The 22,834-nt window shown below is 53.2% G+C and overlaps 4 protein-coding genes across 5 annotated transcripts in view; 2 read left to right on the forward strand and 2 right to left on the reverse strand.

Moving 5' to 3' along the window:
* The window catches only part of LOC130266127 (uncharacterized), a 1,034,314-nt gene that overhangs the window by 879,675 nt on the left and 131,805 nt on the right, over positions 1 to 22,834 (reverse strand). The gene's annotated exons all lie outside the window — the stretch shown is intronic.
* The window catches only part of LOC130266132 (olfactory receptor 14A16-like), a 540,143-nt gene that overhangs the window by 182,664 nt on the left and 334,645 nt on the right, over positions 1 to 22,834 (forward strand). The window lies entirely within an intron of this gene.
* LOC130266144 (olfactory receptor 14C36-like) overlaps positions 1 to 22,834 on the forward strand; it is a 255,402-nt gene that overhangs the window by 122,382 nt on the left and 110,186 nt on the right. The gene's annotated exons all lie outside the window — the stretch shown is intronic.
* Positions 14,303 to 17,820, reverse strand: LOC130266139 (olfactory receptor 14I1-like). The gene is made up of 2 exons (XM_056515477.1): positions 17,768 to 17,820; positions 14,303 to 15,277 (listed from the first exon to the last, which is right to left on the reverse strand). The coding sequence occupies exons 1-2, from the start codon at positions 17,808 to 17,810 to the stop codon at positions 14,322 to 14,324; spliced, it is 999 nt and encodes a 332-aa protein (XP_056371452.1). The 5' UTR covers positions 17,811 to 17,820; the 3' UTR covers positions 14,303 to 14,321.

The following is a 22,834-nucleotide window of genomic DNA, read 5'->3' on the forward strand; positions in this document are numbered from 1 at the left end:
AAAAACAACCCCTGGGTCAGCAAATATCCCAAAAAACCCAAACTTTTCCCCCCCAAAAAACAAACCTGGGCCAGTGAACACCCCAAAAACCTCAAAATTTGCCCCCCAAAAAAACCCTGGGTGAGCAAATGCCCCAAAAAACCCCAAAACTGACCCCAAAAAACCTGGGTCAGCACAAATCCCAAAACCACCCCAAAAAAAACACTGTGAGCACACAAAACCCACAAAATTTTCCTTCCAAAACCCCCCTGGGCCAGCAAATACCCCAAAAACCCCAAAATTTACCCCCAAAAACCTCGAGTCAGTGAACACCTCAAAGACTCCAAAACTGCCCCAAAAACACGCTGTGGCTCAGCAAATGCCCCAAAAAACTGAAAACTGTCCCCAAAACTCTCCTGGGTCAGCAAATATCGAGACCCCCCAGAATTTTCGTCCAAAAAACCCCTGGGTCAGTGAACACCCCAAAAACCCCAAAACTACGCAAGAAAAAACACCTTGGTCAACAAAAACCCACAAACCCCTAAATTTCTCCCCCCAAAAGCCCCTAAATTTCAACCGCAAAACAATCCTGGGTCAGCTAACTCCCCAAAAACCCCCAAACCACCCCAAAAAACCACTATGTCAATGGACATCTAAAAACCCCAACATTTTCGCCCCAAAAAACAAACCCAGGTCAGTAAATACACCAAAAATGCCCCAACAACCCCAAAACTTCCCCAAAACCCTCCTGGTGATCCCAAATTTCAGACGCCCCAATTCTGACCCCAATTCTGGCCTCGTTTCCCCACCCCACACCCCAAAATCTCCCTAAAAATCCCCAAATTCACCCCAAATCCCACACCCCAAAACTGCCCTAAAAAAAACCCAAAAACCTCCTTTAAAACAAAACAAAACAAAAAAATCTCCCCAAAATCTTTTCCAAAAACCCCAAAAGCCCTAAATCTCCCCAAAACCCTCCCCAAAAAACCCAAAATCCGCCAAAAATCCCCCTAAATTCCTCGTGGTGACTCCAAATTCTGGATGCCCAAATTTCCACCCCAATGCTGGCCTCGTTTCACCACCCCACACCCCAAAAAATTTGGGGGTTTTGGGGCTTCAATTTTGGGGAAATTTGGAGGTTTCCAAGCCAAATTTTGGAGAAATTTGGGGAGAAATTCTGGGATTTTGGGGCTCAAATTTGTGGAAATTTGGGGGTTTTGGGGCTCAATTTTGGGGAAATTTGGGGTGGAAATTTGGGGACTTTGGAGGCTCCATTTGGGGGAAATTTGGGAGGAATTTGGGGATTTTGGGGGTGAAATTTGGGGGGGAATTTGGGGGTATTAGGGCTCAATTTGGGGGAACTTTGGGGAGAATTTTGGGGGAACTTTGGGGATTTTGGGTCTCAGTTTGGGGGTAATATGGGGATTTTTGTGGTCACAATTTTGGGGAAATTTGGAGAGAAATTTTGGGGTTTTGAGGATTGATTTTTGGGGAAATTTGGCAGTTTGGGGTCTCAGTTTTTGGGGAAAATTTGAGGGTTTTGGTGGCTCAGTTTTGGGGAAATTTTGGGGAGAAATTTAGAGATTTTGGCGCTCAGTTATGGGGAAATCTGGGGGTTATGGACGCTCAATTTTGGGGAAATTTGAGAGATTTTGGAGGGTCAATTTTGGAGAAATTTAGGGGTTTGGGGCTCACTTTTGGGTCAATTTGGGCATTTAGGGCTCAGTTCTTTGGGAAAGTGGGGATTTGGAGGTTCAGTTTTGGGAAATCGGGGAAAATTTAGGGAAATTTGAGGGTAATTCGAGGATTTCTGGGGCCACAATTTTGGGAAAATTCTACATAAATCACGGGTTTTGGGGCTCAGTTTTGGGAAAATTTGGGGTAAAACTTGGGGATTTGGGGGCTAAATTTCAGGGAAATTTTGGGGAAATTTAGGGAAATTTGGGAGGAAATTTGGGGATTTTGGGTCTCAGTTTGGGGGTAATATGGGGATTTTTGGGGCCACAATTTGAAGGATATTAGGGGAAAAATTAGGGGTTTTGGGGCTCCATTTGGGGGAAATTTGAGGATTTTGGGAGCTCAATTTTAGGTCAATTTGGGGTGAAATTCAAGAGATTTGGGGGCTCAATTTTGGGAAAAATTGGGGGATTTTGGAGGGTCAATCTTGGGGAAATTTAGGGGTTTGGGGCTCACTTTTGGGTCAATTTGGGCTTTTAGGGCTCAATTTTTGGGAAATTTGGAGGCTCAGATTTGGAAAATTTGGAGGTAAATTTTGGGGGAAATTTTAGTGGTTTTGGAGTCAATTTTAAGAAAATTTGGGAAGACATTTGGGGATTTTGGGGGCCCAAATTAAATGTAATTTGAGGGATGTGGGGGGCTCAATTTTGATGGAAATTGGGGGGTTTGGGGGCTCAATTTAGGGCAGTTTGGGGGGCTCAATTTTGGGGTAATTTGTGGATTTTGGGGGCTCAATTTTGGGTCTCAGTTTTGGGGGAAATTTGGAGGGTTTTGGGACACAACTATTAGAAAATTTGGGGTGGATTTGGAGGGAAATTCGGAATTTTGGGTCTCAGTTTTAGGGGATATTTGGGCATTTTGGGGGCTCAATTTTGGGCGGAAATTCGGGCTTTTTTTGGGGTTCAAATTCAAGGTAATTTGGGGGGTTTGGGGGCTCAATTTGGAGGGATATTTGGGGATTTTGGGGGCTCAATTTTAGGGTAATTTGGGGATTTTGGAGGCTCAATTTTGGGTCTCAGTTTTGGGCAAAATATGGACAGTTTTAGGATTCAATTTTTAGAAAATTTGGGGGTGGATTTGAAGGGAAAATTTGGGATTTTGGGGCTCAGTTTTGAGGAATATTTGGGGTTTTTGGCGGGCTCAATTTTTGGATAATTTAGGGATTTTGGGGGCCAAATTTGGGGCTGGAATTTGGTTTTATGTGGGTTCAAATTCAAGGCAATTTGAGGGGTTTCGGGGCTAAATTTTTGGGGTAATTTGGGGCAATTTAGGGGCTCAATTTTTGGTCTCAGTTTTGGGCGAAATTTGGAGGGTTTGGGGATTCAATTTTTAGAAAATTTGGGATGGATTTGAGGGGAAAATTCGGGATTTTTGGGCTCAGTTTTGAGGGATAGCTAGGGATTTTGGGGCTCAATTTTGGGATGAAATTTGGGGTTTTTTGGGGTTCAAATTCAAGGTAATTTGGGGGGTTGGGAGCTCAATTTTGGGTCTCAATTTTGGGGGAAATTTGGAGGGTTTTAGGACTCAATTTTTAGAAAATTTGGGGGGAAATTTTAGGACTTTTGTGGCCCAATTTTGGCTGGAAATTTGGGGATTTTGAGCACTCAGATTAAAGGTAATTTGGGCAGTTTGGGGGCTCAGTTTTAGGGAATATTTGGCGATTTTGGGAGTGCAATTTTACGGTAATTTAGGGCTTTGGGGGCTCAAATTAAGGGTAATTTGGGGATTTTGGGGGCTCAAATTAAAGGTAATTTGAGGTAATTTAGGGACTCAATTATGGGCTAAATTTAGGGGTTTGGGGGGCTCGATTTTGGGGATAAATTTGGTTTTTTTGGAGTTCACCGCGTACTTTGACAGTGGCGCTGAGCGGGGACGGCGCCCAGCCCGTGTCCAGCTCCTCCTCGTAGCGGCAGCTGAAGCGTCCGGCTGCAGCCACAGAGGGGAGGGCGACCAAAATTTGGAGCCAGGGGCTGGCCTCAGTGATCTTGGAGCCATCACGGTAGAAGCGGAAGCGGCGCCGGATGTGGCCGGAGGGATTGGGGACGAGGCAGGTGAGGGAAATTCGGGATTCGGAGCTGTCCGAAGAGGCTGAGGGAGGGGTCAGGAGGAGGATGGGCTGGGCGGGAGGGGCTGGGGGATACAGGGGGTGTGGTCAGTGGGTGGTCAGTGGGTGCGGTCAATCTGTGTGGTCACTGAGGTGGGTGTGGTCAGTGGATGTGCTCAGTTGGAGTTGTTCAGTTGGGTGTGGTCATTGGGTGTGGTCAATGGGTGTGGTGTGTGGGTGCAGTCAGTTTGGTGTGGTCATTGGTGTGGTCAATGGGTGTGGTCTGTGGGTGTGGTCAGTGGGATGTGGTCACTGGGGGGGTCAGTGGGTGTGGTCATTGGGATGGGCAGTGGGTGCGATCAGTGTGTGTGGTCACTGAGGTGGGTATTGTCAGTGGATGTGGTCAGTTGGGTGTGGTCAGTAGGTGTGATCAGTTGGGTGTGATCAATGGGTGTGGTCACAGGAGTGGGCAGTGGGTGTGGGCTATGGGTGTGGTCACTGGGATGTGGTCACTGGAGGGGTCAGTGGGTGTGGTCATTGAAGTGTGGTCTGTAGGTGTGAGCAGTTGGGTGTGGTCAGTGGGTGCAATCAGTTGGGTGTGGTCATTGGTGTGGTCAATGGGTGTGGTCTTTGGGTGTGGACAGTGGGTGTGGTCAATGGGGGTCAGTGGGTGTGGCCAGTGGGTGTGGTCATTGAAGTGTGGTCTGTAGGTGTGAGCAGTTGGGTGTGGTCAGTGGGTGTAATCAGTTGGGTGTGGTTATTGGATGTGGTCAATGGGTGTGGTCTGTAGGTGTGAGCAGTTGGGTGTGGTCACTGGGATGGGCAGTGGGTGTGGTCAGAGGGTGTGGTCATTGTGTTCAGCTATTTTGATGGATGTGGTCAGTGTGTGTGGTCAGTGGGGTGGGTGGGACCAGTGGAGTGGTCATTGGGGTGGTCAGTGGGTATGGTCACTGTGTGGGTTCAGACATTTTTATGGGTGTGATCAGTGGGTTGGATGCAGTCAATGGGTGTGGTCAGGCTTTGTGTGTGGTCAGTGGCAGTGGTCAGCAGGGTTTGGGCATTGGGGTGTGGTCAGTACTGTACTCGGTTGATCAGTGGGTGTGGTCAGTGGGTGTGGTCATTGGGGTGGGCAGTTAAGTGTGGGCAGTGGGCTATGGTCACTGGGATGTGGTCAGTGGGATGCTCAGTGGGTGTTATGAGAGGGTGTAGTCATTGAGGTGAGGTCAGCATGGGTGGTCATTGGGGTGTGGTCAATGGGGTGGACATTGGATGTGGTCAGTGGGTGTGGTCAGTGGGTGTGGTCAGTGGATGTGATCAGTGAGGTGTGGTCAGTGAGTGTGGTCAGTTGGGTGGGCAGAGGGTGTGGTTAGGGGGCGTGGACAGTGGAGTTTTGGCAGTTGGGTGTGGTCATTGGATGTGGTCATTTGGTGTGGTCAGTGGGATGTGATCACTGTTGTGTGGTCAGTGGGTGTGGACTGTTGGGTGTGGTCAGTGGGTGTGGTCAATGGATGTGGTCAGTGAGGTGTAGTCAGTTGGGTGGGCAGAGGGTGTGGTTAGGTGGTGTGGACAGTGGGATTTGGGCAGTTGGGTGTGGTCATTGGGGTGGTCAGTGGGGTGGTCAGTGGGTGTGGTCAGCAGATGTGGTTAGTGGTGTGTGGTCAGCGGGGTGCGTATGGTCAGTGGGTCTGGTCATTCAGAGGAATGTGGTCACTGAGATGAGTGTGGTCAATGGAGCAGTCAGTGGACAGAGTGGTCATTACAGTGTGTGTGGTCATTGGGTGTGGTCAGTGGGTGTGACCAGTGACTGTGGTCATTGTGTGTGGTCATTGTGTTCAGACACTTTGATGGATGTGGTCAGTGAGGATGGGTGTGGTCAGTGGGGTGAGTGTGGTCATTGGGTGTGGTCAGTGGGTTAGATGCAGTCAGTGAGTTTGGTAATTGGGTGTGGTCAATGGGTGTGGTCAGTGGGTGGGTGTGGTCAGTTGGGTTTGATCAGTTGGGTGTGGTCAGGGGGTGTGTGTGGTGAGTTGGTGGGTGTAGTCAATGGGTGTGGTCAATTTGGTGTGGTCAGTGGGTTCGAAGCAGTCAGTGAGTTTAATCATTGGGTGTGGTCATTGGGTGTGGTCATTGGGTGTGCTCACTCTGGTGGGTGTGGCCAATTGAGAGGTCAATGCACAGGTGTCCTGGTTTGAAGGACAGGTGTCTGCCAATAAAGGCAGAAGTTTTCCTTTGAAACAGAGACGTTAATTCCACTCCCCCAAATATTATAAACGTTTGAATCAAGGACTTTGAGGCAGAGATAAGGGGGTAGGAATAACAGCTCTTTTACTAATATATCCAACTGTACCAGCAGAAACAACAGCAGTTGTTAAAATTACTAACAAAACAGAACAGATTACTTGGTTCCAGTCTTTTCTTTAGCTGTGAGCACGCTCTCTCTCGGCGGGAGTGGAGGCGGGAAGGGGCGGCCGCGGCCGTGCCGGTCTCGGGTGGGAGCGGCTGGAGCGGGCAGCTCCTCGCTCATTGTTGGTGTCCGGGTGGTCAGCTGTGCCCACACATGCAGGAGGCTGTAGCAGGGCAGATGCAGGGCAGGTGATCGCAGAGGGTCTGGCTCTCCTGCCTTCGGCTGTGTGGCTGCAGGTGGGGGATCCTCCTCTGAGCTCCCAGAAACACGAATCCCCTCCGGAAGCACGAGAATCCCTCTGGAAGCCCAGCTCCCACCTACCCTTTTTGTTTAGAGTTGCAAAGGTCCTGGGTGTAAACCAGCCAGCTCCATTGGCATGATAATGGGAAAAATTCTTTAAATTGACACAGTAATAGGAAAAACACTCACCCCCAACAATCCCCAACAGGTTTGGTGGTCCAAGGTGTAGTGGTTTTGTTTCGCTAATTTGAAATTTTCTTGTTTTGAGATAGGATTCTGAGGAAGGCAAAACAGTCTGAACTTTAAATGGTACAAAGAGAAACTTTATTACTGGAAACTATAAGGAAAGAAAAAAACCTCAGAATGAAACTTTAGACTCCTCTTTCTCCCCCTACACACTTCCTTTCTTTCACACTGAAAATATTTAGAAAACAACTCAGTCAGTTTACCATCTCTAAAATAGTCTTTTACCAATTCACTGGGAGAGGAGACTTCCCTCTTCAGTCTGTGGATATTTCTCCACAATAAACAGTTTTCTCGTGGCCTTCATGTTACAGTGATTAGGTGTCTGGGATAATGGAATTTTGATCACTATGTAAAAATCCTTTCTTTAACTTACAGTTTTCCTAGAACTATTATTGAGGACCATATCAACTATAGGGCACACTTAAAGGGTTGTAATGGTTTAAAAAAAAGCTTGCTTTATTTTTGAAAAAATAGGTTTTCCTTCTTTTTCTTCTTCCTCTAGGAGCAGCACAGGTCTTCATAGTATTCAAACTTAAGGGATCACAGCTATTTCAACATCTACTTAATCTAACACTAATGTCTTTGTTCATATTTACAGTTAAAACAGTTACATTTACTCTGTAATATTTTTACGTGTTATAGGGAAACAAGAGTCTCTTCTTCATAGCTTAAAAAGGAGAAATTTCAGTCCACAACTCTCTTCCTTCCCTCATCTGGGACCTGACTCTTCCCTTTGTCTGACCTCAGTGTTTTTATGCTGTTTGTGTGCAAATCTTCATCTTGGTCCTTTTCTTTCACTCAGGAGAGAGAACAAAGTGTCTGCAAGTCTCATTCTGAGCAATGGAAGAGTTACTACCTTGCCTGGACAGCGGCTGGAGCAGTTTTGGTGGAGCATTTCAGACCACGCTGAGGCTGGACTAGGATCATAAGGGTCCAGCCAAAATAACAGTGGTGGTTGTTCTGGCTCCATGGTTGTTTTCTGGGAGTTGCTGCATTCAGTTCCAGCTGTGGGCTGATGGGTTTCCCTCCCCCTGCCCAGCAGGCAAAGGGTGGCCCCTTGCCGGAGCGGGCCCGGCTGTCTCTGCCCCAGGCCGCACTGCCCAGGACGGCCCGGCCGCCCGGAGCCGCTCTCCCGAGGGTGGAGGCCCCACGGACCGGCGGCAGGGCAGGGTTTGAATGTCAGCTCCATGTTCTGCTGAGCTGCTGAGCTACGGGCTCCCTGGCTGTGCCAGGCTGGGGAATCTAAGATCTTAGCAGCCGTGTGGGCCTCCCCTCCCCATTTCTATCAGTACCCCGGCCAAAAACGGGGCCCAGAGTCAGAGCCCGGCCGTGACCTGGGCCCGGCCAGGCCTGCGGGCTGCACAGAGGGGCCCAGGTCGGTGTTACCTGTACTGAGGCAAGAACAGAAAGAGAACTTTCCTGGGGTTTTTCATCTTTACATGTGTGTTTCACAAAGATGAATAAACTTTCTCACTGGTGCACCAGTGTGTCAGTATTAAAAATCAGACACCGATTGGTCCTTGTCCGATCCAAAAGCAGCTGCCCAGGTCCTGGCAGAGAAAAATTTTAGGGAATCTTTACAAACTACCACACCAGCCTAGATGTAACCTTGTCCCTGGCTGAGCGATGATTGGATGGATTTGAGCACATATAAAGGATCGCAGCCAATTCATTGAACCCCAAGTGCAGATGCATCATTGGCCAGGGAAATGGGTGTGTTAAGACCCCAAACAATCACATGTGTATATCTGGAACATTCAAAGCCTCAATTGAAGAAGGGTCCCGAACAATACAGAAAGCTTTTGTTATATGGATTGCTGTGTCATCTCTGTCTCCAACCACAACTCCAATTAAGGTAATAGGTGTGGTCAGTGGGTGTGGTCATTTGGGGTGGTCTGTGGGTTTGGTAGGTTTGGGTGGTCAGTGGTTTGTGGTAAGTAGTTATGGTCAGTGGTAGTGTGGTCAGTTGTGTTGTTACTGGGTGTGGTCAGAGGGGTGTGGGCATTGGTATCAGTCAATGGGTGTGGACAGTGCGGTGTGGTCTGTGGGAGTGGTAAGTGATTGTGGTCAGCGGATGTGGGCAGTGGGATGCGATCAGTAGCTGTGGTCAGTGGAGGTGGCCAGTTGGGAGGTCAGTGGGGAGGTGGTAAGTGGGTGTGGTCATTTGGGTGGTCAATTGGTGTGGTCATGGGGGGAGTCAGTGGCTGGGGTCATTGGGTGCAGTCAATGGTGGCGGTCAGCATGGTGTGGTCAGAGGCCATTAGGGTAATGAGTGGTTGTAGTTAGTGGTGGAGTGGTCAGTGGGTGTGTTAATTGTGTTTGTTAAGATGGTACCGTGAGTGAGTGGGGGCATTGGAGCGTGGGCATGGGTGTGTGGGCAGTGGGTGAGGTCAGTGGGGGGAATGGTCAGTTCAGCGGTCAGTGGGTGTGGCCATATGGGGTGGTCAGTGGCATGGTCAGTGGGTGTGTCAGTGGGTGTGGTCAGTAGGATGTGGTTGGTAGGTGTGGTCAGTAGGTGTGATCAGTAGGAGGTGATCAGTGGGGGCGGTCAGCAGCAGTGTGGTCAGTTGGGTGGTCAGAGGTTGATGTGAATGGAGTGTGGGCACTTGTGTCTTCACAGTGGGTGTGGTCAGTGGGTGCAGTCAGTGGGTGTGGTCAGTGAATGTGGTCACTAGCTGTGCTGAGTGGGTGGGGTCAGTGTGGCTGGTCGGTGTTTGTGGTCAGTTGCTGTGGTCAGAGGGGGAATGGCCAGTTGATGCGGGTACTGGGGGTGGTCAGTGGTGTTTGGTCAGTCGGTGTGGTCAATGGGTGCAGTTAGTGGGGGTGGTCATTGGGGGGTCAGTGAATGTGGTCAGTGGCTGTGGTCAGGGAGGGGGTGGTAATTTGGTGGGGTTCAGGGAGTGTTGTCAGTGGCGTGTGGTCAGTCAGGTTATGGTCACTGTGTGTGGTCAGTGGCTGTGGTCAGTTGGGTAGTCAGGTGGGGGTGGTCACTTGGGTGGTCAGGGGTTTGGTCAGTGGGTGTGAGCAGCATGTGTGGACGATGGGTGTGGTCACTGAGATGGTCAATGGGGTGTGGTCAGTGGGTGCAGTCATTGGGAGTGGTCAATGGGTGTACAGTCAGTTTGGGGGTCATTGGGGTATGGTCAGTGGGTGCAGTCAGCAGGTCTGGTGGGTGTGGTCAGTGGGTGTGGTCAGTGGGTGTGAGCAGTGCAGAGTGCTCATAGGGTGTGGTCAGTGGGAGTGGTGAGTGGGAAAATTCAGTGGGGTGTGGTCAATTGGGGTACAGGCATTGGTGTCTTGGCAATGCGTGTGTTCAGTGGTTCTGGTCAGTGGTTCTGGTCAGTGGTTCTGGTAAGTGGGGGGAGTCAGTGAGTGTGGCCATTTGGGGTGGTCATTGGGAAGGTGCTTGGCCAAGGCAAAAGGAGGCTCCCTGTGTGCCCTGCTCCCCTCTCCCTGAGCTCCTGAGAGCTCTGCAGCCCCTGCTGCCATCCCATCTGCCCAGGCCAGCACAACAGCCCCGGCCTTGGGGCCCTGCAGAGCTGCTCCTGCTCCAGGCCCAGGGCCCATGCCAGAGCTGGGGCAGCCACAAAGCTGTGCCCATTTCTGTTCATTCCTGCTCTGATGAGGATGGATCCTCAGGGACTTGGAGATTGCTGATGAATTTTACTGTTCCAGAGGCCTCTTCTTTCTTGAACTCTTCAGTTCAGGAATTCAGTGGCAAAGACTCATAAACTTTTCTTCAAAACATCCAAACAAGAAACACCTCTGAGAATAATTTAAGTTTTCAATTCTTCTGTGGTTAATAAGATAGATTTCAGAAGTGTATTCCAAGTGAATATACTTTATTGGAAACAAAGCAGAGAGAACATTTTTATTGTTGTCTTTTCCTGTTTATAGAAATATATAAGCAAATAATATTGACCACCAGCAACTTCTAATGCAGTATGAATGGATATGAAAATCAAGACCCTTCATAGCTGGAAATCAATAACACTTTTCCCCCATCCCCTTCCCTCTATTTCCCTCATCCAAGTCCTGGGACTCCTATGGATCAGGAATGGTGTGGCCAGCAGGACCAGGGCAGTGATTCTTCCCCTGTGCTCAGCACTGGTGAGGCCGCACTTCGAGTGCTGTGCCCAGTTCTGGGCCCCCAATTTAGGAAGGACATGGAGGGATAGGAACGTGTCCAGAGAAGGGCAACAAGGCTGGTGAAGGGTCTGGAACACAAGTCCTTTGAGGAGTAGCTGAGGGAGCTGAGGATGTTTATCCTGGAGAAGAGGAGGCTCAGGAGAGACCTCATCACTCTCTACAACTCCCTGACAGGAGGGTGCAGCCAGGAGAGGGTTGGACTTTTTTCTCAGGGAACAGTAACACAGCTTTAAGCTGCACCAGGGGATTTTTTGGCTGGACATTGGGAAATATTCTTCACAAAAATGGTGATTTGGCATTGGAATAGGCTACCCAGGGAGGTGGGTGAGTCAGCATCACTGGAAGTGTTTCAGGTAGGACTGGATGTGGCACTGAGTGCCATGGTCGGGGTGACAAGGTGGTGTTGATGGGTCACAGGTTGGACTTGATGCTCTCAAAGATCTTTTCCAGCCTGGGTGATTCTGTGATGATTGTGACACTGCAGGCCCTGGGGAAGCAAGGGGACATTGTGACACTGCAGGGCCTCGTGGAACTGAGAGGACCATGGTGACACTGTGTATGACATGGCACCACAGAGCCAAGGGGCCACTGTGACACTGTGGGGCTACATGGGAGCAAGGAGTCCATGGTGACAGTCTGGGTCCTCGTGGAACCACAGAGGCCACTGTGACACTGCAGGGCCTGGTGGAACCAAGGGGCCATTGTGCCACTGCAGAACCAAGGAGAGCCTTGTGAGAGCCTGGGGCCAATGGAATCAAGGGGCCATTGTTCCACTGCAAGGACTCTGGGAACTAAGGGAACAATTGTGACACTGTGGTGCCCCATGGAACCAAGGGTCCCTCGTGACACTGCAGGATCTTGTGTAACCAGGGCTCCATTGTGACACTGCAGCACCAAAGAATTCATGGTGGCACTCGGAGGCCTCATGGAGCCAAGAGGCCACAGTGACACTGCAGGGCCTTGTGGGACCATGCAGAGCATTGTGACAGAGCAGGACCTCGTGTGATGATGGGGCCACTGTGACACTGGAGGGAAAATGGAACCAAGGGGCCAGTGTTGCTCCTCAGGGACTCATGGAAGAAGGAAACATGTTTGAAACCGTGGTGGCCCTTGGGACCAAGAGATCATTGTGACACTGTGGAACCAAGGAGAGCATTGCTGCACTGTGGGACCTCATGGAACCAGGGATGCACTGTAGCACTGCAGTGCCCAAGGATACAAGGGACTTTGTGACACCATGGGGTCCCAAGGAACCAGAGGGACATTGTGACACCTCATGGATTTGTGAGGCCTCATGGAATCATGGAGACCATTATGAAACTCCAGGGCCATATAGGACTCTGATGACACCAAGCTGGGTGTGAGTGTGGATCAGCTGGAGGGACCTGGACAGGCTGGATCCCGGGCCCAAGTCCAACAAGGTGAGGTTTAACAAGACCAAGTTCCAGGTCATGAACTTTGGCCACAACAACCCCTGCAGTGCTCCAGGCTGGGGAGAGAGTGGCTGGACAGTGGCCAGGCAGAAAGTGACCTGGGGACACTGATGGACAGCAGGCTGGACATGAGCCAGCAGTGTGTCCAGGTGGTCAAGAAGACCAGTGGCACCTGGTCTGGATCAGGAATGGTGTGGCCAGCAGGACCAGGGCAGTGATTCTTCCCCTGTGTTCAGCACGGCTGAGGCTGGACCTTGAGTCCTCATTCTGTTCTGGGCCTCCACAATTTACGATGGACATGGAGGGGCTGGAGTGTGTCCAGAGAAGGTTAAGAAAGCTGGTGAGGAGTCTGGAACACGAATCTTGTGAGGAGTGGCAGAGGTGGGGGTATTTATCCTTGAGGAGGCTCAGGAGAGACAAGATGGTGTCAGGGCAAAGGTTGAACTTGATGATCACCAAGGTCTTTTCCAGCCTGGCTGATTCTGTGATTCTCTGAAACCACCCTTGGAGCAGTTGCAGGATGAGCCCTGGGCCTCCTCTTCAGATGGTCCAGCAGCCCAGGTCCCTCAGCTTCTCCTCACAGCCCCAAAGCCCATCCTGTCAGTCCTGCAGAGCCTCTCCAGCCCCTCCTCACTGCCCACAACAGGGAGCCCCACACCCAGACACACCAGCCCAGATGTGCCCCCCTGGCCTGTGGTGCCTCTGGCAAGGGAGCAGCACGAGGCACTGCAGGAGCCTGCAGACAATTCCTGAAGCACTTGTAGGATGATCCTGCACCCCAAGGGACATTCCCATGGTGCCAGTTCAGGAAATGAAATGGAGAGCGTGGCTGAAGAAGAAAGGGGCAAACAAGGATGGGTTGTTTGAGGGGGAGGGAACAGGGACAGGCAATAGGAAGAAATTTTTACCAGGAACAGGAAAGAAAGCAAAGGTAAAGCAGAGAAAATGCTCAGGACCTTTCGCAGTGGCTGCAGGGCAGCCCTGGCTCTGAGCAACAACATCTGCAGTGGGACAGGAAAGTCACAGCTCATGGGAACAAATTTCTGGCTGACTGCAGAGGCCACAACAAACCTGAGTGGTTTCCTTCCCATCCCCAGCCCTTGCTGGCCCCAGGGGCTGATGGCATTTGTGCTCACTCAGCTCCATCTCCCCACAGCAGCACCATGAGGGTGCTGACGCCTGCTCTGTGCAGTGCAAACAGGGGCTCCTGAGCCAGTGCTGCCGTGTCTGTGCCTGCAAGGATGCGGCACCTGTGTGAGCTGGGGGAGAGGCCAGGGCTGCAGAGGGGGGATGTTGTTGGCAGGTGCATGAGGACGCTCTGGGACGCTGCCCTGGGCTGTCCAGCGCAGTGGGGATGGATCACCCCTGCTCTGCTGCTCCTTGCCAGGGTCTCCCCCTTGCAGGGACCTTGCAGAGCACCAGCCATGCTGTTTGCCCCCCAGCCTCATCTACAGCCTGGGGCTGCTCACGGGGGTTTTCTCTGCTCAGCACTGGCCTGGCCAAGTGCTGTGGAGAGAGCCTGGCCAAGGAGCCTGGAGCCCCCAGGCCCTGGCCTGAGGCGTCAGCGCTGCCCCAGCAGTGCCCATGGCCTGTCCCTGCTGCAGCCCCAGCACTGCCACCCCCAGGGCTGTGCCCGGCCCCGAGAGCACTCAGGCCCTGCAGCAACATGAGGGGCAGGAGGGCAGCGGGGCAGTGGCACGGGAGCAGCACTGGCAACACCAAGTGCTGCTGCTGCTGGGCACAGCTGCTGTGCCAGCACTGATCTGCCCCAGCTCTGCACACAGACATTGCTGCTGCAGCTCCAGAGAAGGGAACAGAAGGGGCATAAAAGGAGGAAACTTTGCTGGGAGAGAGACCCTTCCGTTTGTTTGAAGCCACCAAGGGCACAGCCCCTCTTTGACACAGTCTGTGGCTACCAGAAGAATGGGGAGAAACAAAAAGAGAAAGGGTGCAAAGAAAGCAATTTCTTTGTGGAATATATTGAAATAGTAAAGCAAAACAAATTAAAGAGCAATTCAACCACCAAACCAAACAAATATTATCAAAGATGATTTTTATTGCAAGTGACATGCAGAAAATAGAAAGCAGTTTATTGTTTCTTGAACAATGCCATCATCAGTCTCCACACTGCAGCCTTGAGCTCCTGGTTCCTCAGGCTGTAGATGAGGGGGTTTAGGGCTGGAGGCACCACTGAGTACAGAACAGACAGAGCCATATCCAGGGATGGGGAGGAGATGGAGGAGGGCTTCAGGTAGGAAAATATACCAGTGCTGAGAAACAGGGAGACCACAGCCAGGTGAGGGAGGCAGGTGGAAAAGGCTTTGTGCCGTCCCTGCTCAGAGGGGATCCTCAGCACAGCCCTGAAGATCTGCACATAGGAGAAAATAATGAACACAAAACAGCCAAATGCTAAACAAGAACCAACAGCGATGAGCCAAAGTTCCCTGAGGTTTGAGTGTGAGCAGGAGAGTTTGAGGATGTGTGGTATTTCACAGAAGAACTGGCCCAGGACATTGCCCTGGCACAGGGGCAGGGAAAATGTATTGGCTGTGTGCAGCAGAGAATAGAGAAAGGCACTGGCCCAGGCAGCTGCTGCCATGTGGGCACAAGCTCTGCTGCCCAGGAGGGTCCCGTAGTGCAGGGGTTTGCAGATGGACACGTAGCGGTCGTAGCACATGATGGTCAGGAGGGAAAGCTCTGCTGAGATGAAGAACAGAAAGAAAAAGAGCTGAGCAGCACATCCTGTGTAGGAGATGTTCCTGGTGTCCCAGAGGGAATTGTGCATGGCTTTGGGCACAGTGGTGCAGATGGAGCCCAGGTCAGTGAGGGCCAGGTTGAGCAGGAAGAAGAACATGGGGGTGTGCAGGTGGTGGCCGCAGGCTACGGCGCTGATGATGAGGCCGTTGCCCAGGAGGGCAGCCAGGGAGATGCCCAGGAAGAGGCAGAAGTGCAGGAGCTGCAGCTGCCGTGTGTCTGCCAATGGCAGCAGGAGGAAGTGGCTGATGGAGCTGCTGTTGGACATTTCTTCAAAATAGCCATTGTGGACTGTCGAAAGAAGACATTGACAAGTTTGGACCAACTTCTTTGCTTTAATCCTATGCTTTTTTCTTACGACTTTCCTAGAAATAATGCTCTTCCTGTGGCGAAATTTTTCAAATCTTTGTTAAGTTTGGTATCTGCTGCTGATTTACTGCCTCATCTTCAGCACTGCCCTCAGCTTGAACACGGTGGAGCCCAGAGGGAAAATAGGGCCTCCTGTGCCCCCAGTGCAGTCAGATCTGCTGGTCCCACAAAGGTGCCCAATTTTCACTTCACCTCCCTCTAATCCAGGGTGAACACACTTAAAAAATGCTTGAGGAAAAAAAGTAGCTTTTTTGAAGGCTGAAATTATGAAATTATTTTTCCTATCTTGTTTTTTTCTCAGTGAAGATAGGCAGAGAGAGGGATTCCAAGGCTTTTCTGGCTCTTGATGCCTGGAGTTGTGCCTAATGGGAGCTGTTCCTCTGTATCCAAGCCTTATCCCTGCAGTGCTCCCAGAGCCCAACCCAGCCTTGGAGGCTCAGCTCTGCCCTGCAGACCCCTCCGAGCTCAAGGCACTGCCCACGGTGCTGCTGCTGCTGCCTGTAGGCAGAGGAGGGTGAGGAGGAACTTTGTGAGGGAGATCTGAGGCAGATCTGCTGATCCCCAGTGGGACAGTTCAGGAGTCTCAGTGACACAGACACACCTGACAGCCCCTTTCCCTTCCCTTGAGGAGAAAGCTGAGAGCAGCCCTGGCCATGCAGCACCATCTCCACAGCAGGAGGAATCTGCCCTGATGAGGGTGGCTCCTTCCACCTCCAACTTCTCCCCACAGTCCATGGGGAGCTGCCAGGCTGAGAGCTGCCCCTGGCAGGTGGCACATGCCCTGGGCTGGCCAGGAGCCCTGAGGGCTGCAGGAGCTGCTCTGCAGGACAGCCTTGGGCAGCCCTGGCTGCAGCCCCAGCTTCAGCCCCTGCAGCCGTCCCTGGCAGCAGGAGCCATCCTGCCCTGTCCCTCTGACGGTGCCCAGGGCAGCCCCACTCTGCAGCACATCCTCCTCCTCCTCCTGTGCCTCAGAGAAACTGGGAGAGTCCTCCTGACACATCCCCCAGGCTGTGGGCTGTGCTGGCTCCAGGAGATCCCTCCAGGAGCACAGGGGACATTGCCCTGCACCCACAGACTCACCATGTCCAGGGCTGTGAAGATGTTTCCCCAAGTGAAGTCTGAGCTCAATGTCTTCCCAGTCCTGATTACCTTTAGCCTGTCTGTGCCTGGCTCCTGTCCCCTCAGTGCCTGCAGGCAGTGCCCTCAGCCCTGCTGGGCTGGGAGAGAAGCTGCTCCTCAGCAGAAATGTCTTTTTGAAGCTTTTCTTGGTTTACCTTGGGAACTGCCTCTGTGCCAGGAGCCAAGCCCAGCTCAGCAGCAGAGACACAGCACAAGGACTTTAATGAACCTCTCAGGGCTTTCGTGCTGTTTACATCAGACTCAGTCCCTGAGAGTCTGCTCAAAAAAGTTAAATTCAAACTCCTAAGTTTGTTGAATTTTTAATGGGTCCCACTGAGAAAGTGTCCCGACGTTCCAGTTAGAGTAGAACAATGGAGGCAGTGATTACAGGTGGGGACAAACAAGGGAAAGGTGTCTCTGATGCTGAGCAAACCTGGATGTGTTTCAGGAATGCAAAGGGCCAAGGCTGAGCCCCAGCCCCTGGCAAGGCAGATCCTGTCCCTCCCTCATTGCTCAGGGCTCTTCCCGGGCCACTGGGCTCTGGGGATGTGCAATGCCAAGGGCAGGACCATGGGGCAGCCCCTGCCAGGCTGCTGAGCAGGGACAAGGAGGCAATGAGGCCCCAGCACAGCAAGGCTCACTTGTCCCCTGCTGGCCTCAGGCCCAGGGCCAGCAGCCATGGCCCAAGTGCTGCAGCAGTTGGCTCTGGCAGGGCCTTTCAGCTGCTGCCCATCCCTGTGCCCTCTGCAGCCCAGGCTGTCCTACGGTGTCCATGCCCTGCACCTCTGTCCCTGCAGGCTGTCGTCATCCCCCGGCTGCTCCACCTCGCTGGCCCTTCCTTTGCTGACAGCTCTGCATCCTGCCTGTCTTACATTACAACAGTCCCTAAATTTCCGTGACCTGCCCTGTGTCTCAATGGACACTGTATTGCATAAGAGTTGGCAGTGTCCCACTGGTCCCTGTGTCCTATTTGGCCCCACTTTTTTAAAATAAAGCCTGGGTTTCTTGAGATTTCACTATGTCACAATGCTCTCCTCAGTTTCCGGAGAATCTGATGTGGTGGCAATTGACCCTTGGTTCCCTGAGATTTGATTGCATCACAGTGATCTCTTTGGTTTTATAAAGCCCAGGTTTGTAAAAAATGTTTAGGATATTCTATTGCAACATAATGGTCTCCAACACTCTATAAGGCTGCCTCATGAAGCAGTGGGCACTTGGTTCCATGACATTCCACTGGGTAACAATGTTGTCCTGTGTTCCGTTACACCAGGCTCTTTCACAATGGACACTTACTTGCACCAGCTTTGGAAATGTCCCATTGGCATTTGGGTTCCATCAGGACCTGCTGTCTTGAAAATTTACCTGTTCTTCCAGGACATTCCATTGCTTCACAGTGGTCTCCTTGGTCCCATGAGGCCCCTCTGTTTCACAATGCAGGCTTGGGTTCTTGACATTCCATTGCATCACAATGGTCTTCTGTGTTCCATTAGGCCCAGTTGTGTCACAATGGACACTTTGTTCCATAAGCAGTGGCCATGACCCAGTGGCACCTGTGTTCTATGGCACACTGCTGTGTTACAACTGACAGTTTGTTCCATGAGAATCCATGGTGTCACTATGGTCACTTGGGTCCATGAGGCCCCGCTGTGTCTCAGTGGCCCCTTGCTTCCATGAGCCATGGTATGGTCCTTCTTGCAGCTGGGTTCCATGAGGCCATGCCATATTCCCAATTGACACTTTCTTCCATGAGATTTCATTGCATGACAATGGTACCCATGTTTCCATGAGGCTGTGACACATCACAATGGACACTGGATTCCACGTGCCCTGGTAATCTACCAAAATAAGAGTATTGGTCTAATACCAATACTCAATTGTGACAGACAAAAGACTCTCTAACAATTTAAAGTTAGAAAGTGTATGTTTATTCAGCGCTGGGCAGCAGCGTGAGGTAATCCTCTAATACGCACTGCTAAATCACAGGTGATCACAAAGTCTATTTATTAGCAAAAGATTCAAACAAATACATATTCATAATAACAGCCCCTCTCATCCCCCACTTCCTGTGATAATTAGCTTGAATAGCTATTAAGCATGCGTGATTGACTTCTTAAATTAAGTCTGGGATCGTTTTTGTGGGGAGAGGTCTTAAAAGGAGGAAGTAAGGCGAGCCTTCCTCACCCTAAACTCTTGACCTTTTCTATCACTGACAATACAAATGATTTCTGGGGATAATCCAATTTTCCAAAGAATGGGTTTCTGGTTGCATTGTCTATGTTCCTTTGGATCTGCTCACTAGTTTCGTCTTTTCCCATTGTAAGCGCAGCTGAGCAAACATGAAATGACAGACAATAAATTATTTAAGTTTCAAATAACTACTCCCTTCTAACTTCTAATTATTTTCAGCAAGGTAACTAAAATCCTGATTTTCTAAGATTAGGGTTTAACCACGCTCCACCTCTTCTGCTTAAGCACAGCACAGCAACCTCCTCAGCAGCTGCAAGAGCGAGATTCTCGTGTGCCCGCTGCCCTCTGCCCCAAGCCCTTCTGCCATCTGTGCTGTGGAACCGGGTACCCACCTCTGGAGACCTGCTGCCACGAGAGGAGCTGATCCCACATGAGGCCCTCGTCCTTCCTGAAGGGGATGTCCTTGCACACTGTGGCCCCCCGGGGTAGTGCTGGAACTGGACGGGCTCCACGGACAGTGCTGGTGCTTCCCCACCCAATCCTGGCACCGGGTGCAATCTTCCTGGAAAAAACAAAGAACAATTGCATGAAAGTCAATTCCAAACAAGACCTGGAAACAAGGAAAAGTGCCAAAGGTTATCACTGTTTCATGGACCTGGGGAGGGTCTGACCACTCCATGCGAGAATGAAACCTCTCCACGGGTGAGGAAAAACCCCACCTTTCCTGCCGTACGCCCATCCCTTCCTCAAGGACCTGCAAAGCAGAGCAGCTGGGGCCTGGCTTCAGAACCCGTCCCTCTCTGCCACTCCCCATCCACTCGGATGCTTTGGTCAGGCTGGCTGCCCCCACACCAGCCCGTGCCAGGCATGCTGGAAGAAGCTCTCAGCGACGCCAGGAGCCGGTTCCCCTTCCACAACACCTGTCCCCTGTCCCGCCAAAAAGCAGCTGGGCAGGCGGAGGAAAGATTAATATTCCCCATTGCTGCCGAGCAGGGAACCTGCAGTGCGTGGCCAGGCCGAGCCCTGCCGTGCCTGGAAGCACGAGCATCCCCCCACCCCTGCGCCGGCTGGGGATTCATCTTGATTTTGTCGGGATGCAGAGCGTGTCCTCCGGGAAGGGGCCGCAACCAAAGCCCATCGGCTTCGCCCTGCCAGCAGCCAGCTCGAGGATGGCGTTCTCCAGCTCCACATCGTGCTCCACAAGAACATGCCAGCTGTGCCTCGGCTTGCGGGGACATTGCGATGCCATTGAGCTGCAGGGGGATGCTTCCCCTTTTCCAGTCTGTGGCTACTTCACTGCCCTGTGCCACTTCTTCAATAGGACGGGGACCCCTGAGCTGCTCCCCCCACAACTCGCCAGGCACCCGCGGAAACATCTCCTGGGCTGCGCTCTCTGCTCTGTGCCGCGGCCGCAGGGAAACCCTCTGGGGATTTCACTGAGCGCCATGAGGTGCGAGCAGCTGGTACTTGCTGGGCTCCTGGATCCTACTGTGCAGAGGGATGGATCTCTGCTGTCTCCTGGGCCAGGTGGGGCTTCTGCAGCCAAGAATGCACTACAGGCTCTTCCAGGCATGGCCTGTCTGTAGAGTCCATGCATAAACACCACCTGGCACTCTGCAGAGAGAAACCAGAAACTGCTGGTCAGCTCCTGGCCACGCTCTCCCAGATTCCACAGTACCCACCCGACACTAGGAGTGCTTGGAACTGCACCCAAAGCTCCCATCCATCTTTCCTTTCGGAGGTGAGCAGCACAGAGGCACACTTGTCGCCTCCTCCTGCGAAGCACTGGAGATCAACCTCCTCCCTAGCTGCAAGAGCAGGATGCTGATGTGCCAACTGCCCACTCCCAAACCCATTCTTGCTTCCCACCTTGAGACACATGGGATGGGAAGAAGAGCTGGCCCCGAACGATGTCCTCTCCGGTTTTGAAAGGAAGGTGCCCGCACACCAGCTGATAGAGCAGGATGCCCGGGGACTAGATGGTGGCTGGCTGGCCGTGGTAGCAGCCGAAGAGGATCCACTCCGGAAGGAAGTAGTCTCGCGTTCCTACGGGACACGGGCGCAGCTCATTAGGCCGATGCTGCTCGCTCCCTCCCAGCCAGCTCCACAACAGCCAGCCCCTGCCCTGCCGAAAAGCAGCTTGGCTGCAGCCAGCTGAAGAAGGATTCCCCCTCCCTCCCCCTCCCTCCTTCCCTCTCTCCCTCCCTCTTCCCCCTGTGCTAGCAAAGGGGAGAACCTCTGCCGCCCGGCTGGGCCCCAGCTTTGGGCTCACCTGCTGTCCAGGTGTAGAAGGTGTCCTGGAGGATTGTGCTGCAGCCAAAGTCGATGAGCTTGGCCTCGCCAGAGGCCAGGTCGACGAGGACGTTCTCGGCCTTGATGTCGCGGTGCAGGACGCCGCGGCTGGTGCAGTGCCGCAGGGCCTGCAGCACCTGGCGGAACAGCCCCCGCGCCACGGGCTCTGGCAGGGACCCGCCCGCCTCCAGCAAGTGCCGCAGGTCCCGGCAGCGCTCCGCACGCTACATGACCAGCGCGAAGCCGTCGGGCAGCTCGAACCAGTCCAGGAGCCGCACGACGCCGCGGAAGCCAGGGCACGAAACCATCCAGGCTAGCACCAGCTCCAGGGGCACAAGTGTGCTGTCGTGCTACGGGAGGATCACGATGCCGTCAGCGGGGCCGATGCTGCGCCGCGCCTTCGGCACCCCCTTCCCGGCTCGCCGCAGCTCGCCACTGCCCGGCCCGGGACGTTGCACAGCCCCCGCTCCTTCCACGCTTGCTCCCTTCACAACGTCCCGGCTGCCACCCACCCTGCCGGGCCTGGCCTTCGCCCCGCCCGGCTCGCCCCGCCGGCTGCTCCCGCTGGCCCCGCTCACTCACCAGCCGCGCCCACTCCCAGATGCGATCCCGGGCCACTCGCTTGATGGCCACCTGCAAGCCAAGGCCAGCGCCGGGCTCAGCTCGCCGCCCGCCGCCCGCCGCCCTCCTTCCCGCTCTGAGCCGGCCCCGGTGTAAACGCTGCCGCAGCCGCCGCTGCCAGCAGCGGGCCCTCCCGGTAGAGCTGCTCCAGGGGAGGCTTCTCCGCCCGTGCGGACGGCACGGCGCTCTCGCCATTCTGCCCGGGGCACCCGCCCGACCTGGGCGCTGCTGCTTCCCGAGCTGCCCCGGGCTCCGGCGGCTCGGGACCGGCGGCCGAGCTGACGGGCGGCGGGGCTCGCACCGGGGAAGCCACCGGCCGCGGGGCGGGAGCCGGGCGGCTGCGGGGCGGCTGCGGGCGGAGCCGCGGGAGGGGCCTCGTTCGGGGCCGGGGCCGGGCCAGGGCCCGCGCCAGGCGGAGCCAAAACACGGCGCTGCTCCGGCACCGGCACCACCGGAGCGAGGAGCTCTGCTAGAGGCTCTTCAGAAGGCGCCGCAGCCAGAAGGGACAGAGCCCCGCGGAGGCGGCACAGCGGCGGGCCCCACAGGGCCGGGCAGGGGGCCGGCTCGGCCACGGGCGCCTTGCGGGGCGCGGCATGAGCCGGGCTGGGAGAGGCCGAACACGGACGGGACGCGACGGGAGCAGAGGGAGTGTGGAAGGGACAAGGGGACGGAGAGCGAGCGGGAAATCGAGCGGAAACCCGATCGAGAGAGGCGCTGCTGCTGCTGCTGCTGCTGCTGCTACTGCTGCTGCTGCTGCTGCTGCTGCTGCTGCTGCTTCCGTGGCCTCCGTGAACTCAACAGAGGAGCCGCCGCGTGCCCCGCCGAACAAGACCAACAAACAAACAAACAAACAAAAAAGAGCGAATTTCTATTCGGGAAATAACCAAATAAAGCAGTGTAGGAATAAAGAAGACTGTTGGCTTGTGGGTTTCTTCTTTGGGTGTGACAAAACATTTCGTAGGGAAGAATTGCCTCTTCTGACAGTTTTGCTAGTGTGCAAGGAGCGAAGCATTGAAATTTCAAGTAGAAAAATCGTCTCAGTATTGTCATCTCTTTTCATTCTCTGTTGAGACAGTTGCAGGTCTGCAACGCGGAACTTGGTGCCAAGTTTCTTTTTCTGCCTCAGGATGAGGAGGGGAGGCATTTCAGAATCACGGAGTCATGGCATGCTTTGGCTTGGAGGTGACCTGAAAGATCACATCGCTGCAACCTCCGTGCTGTGCCTGGGGACCCCTTGTACCAGACCGACTTGTCCTGAGC

This window comes from Oenanthe melanoleuca, unplaced genomic scaffold (genome assembly GCF_029582105.1).
Source record: "Oenanthe melanoleuca isolate GR-GAL-2019-014 unplaced genomic scaffold, OMel1.0 S001, whole genome shotgun sequence".
NCBI lineage: Eukaryota > Metazoa > Chordata > Aves > Passeriformes > Muscicapidae > Oenanthe > Oenanthe melanoleuca.

What these genes read in the sequence shown, in the direction of transcription:
- LOC130266139 (XM_056515477.1), bottom strand. Translation starts at nt 17,810, where the DNA reads ATGGAACCCAAATGCCAATGGGACATTTCCAAAGCTGGTGCAA. An exon ending in CATTTCCAAAGCTGGTGCAA is followed by an intron (nt 15,278 to 17,767) that starts GTAAGTGTCCAT and finishes TTCTTTCGACAG; the next exon opens with TCCACAATGGCTATTTTGAA.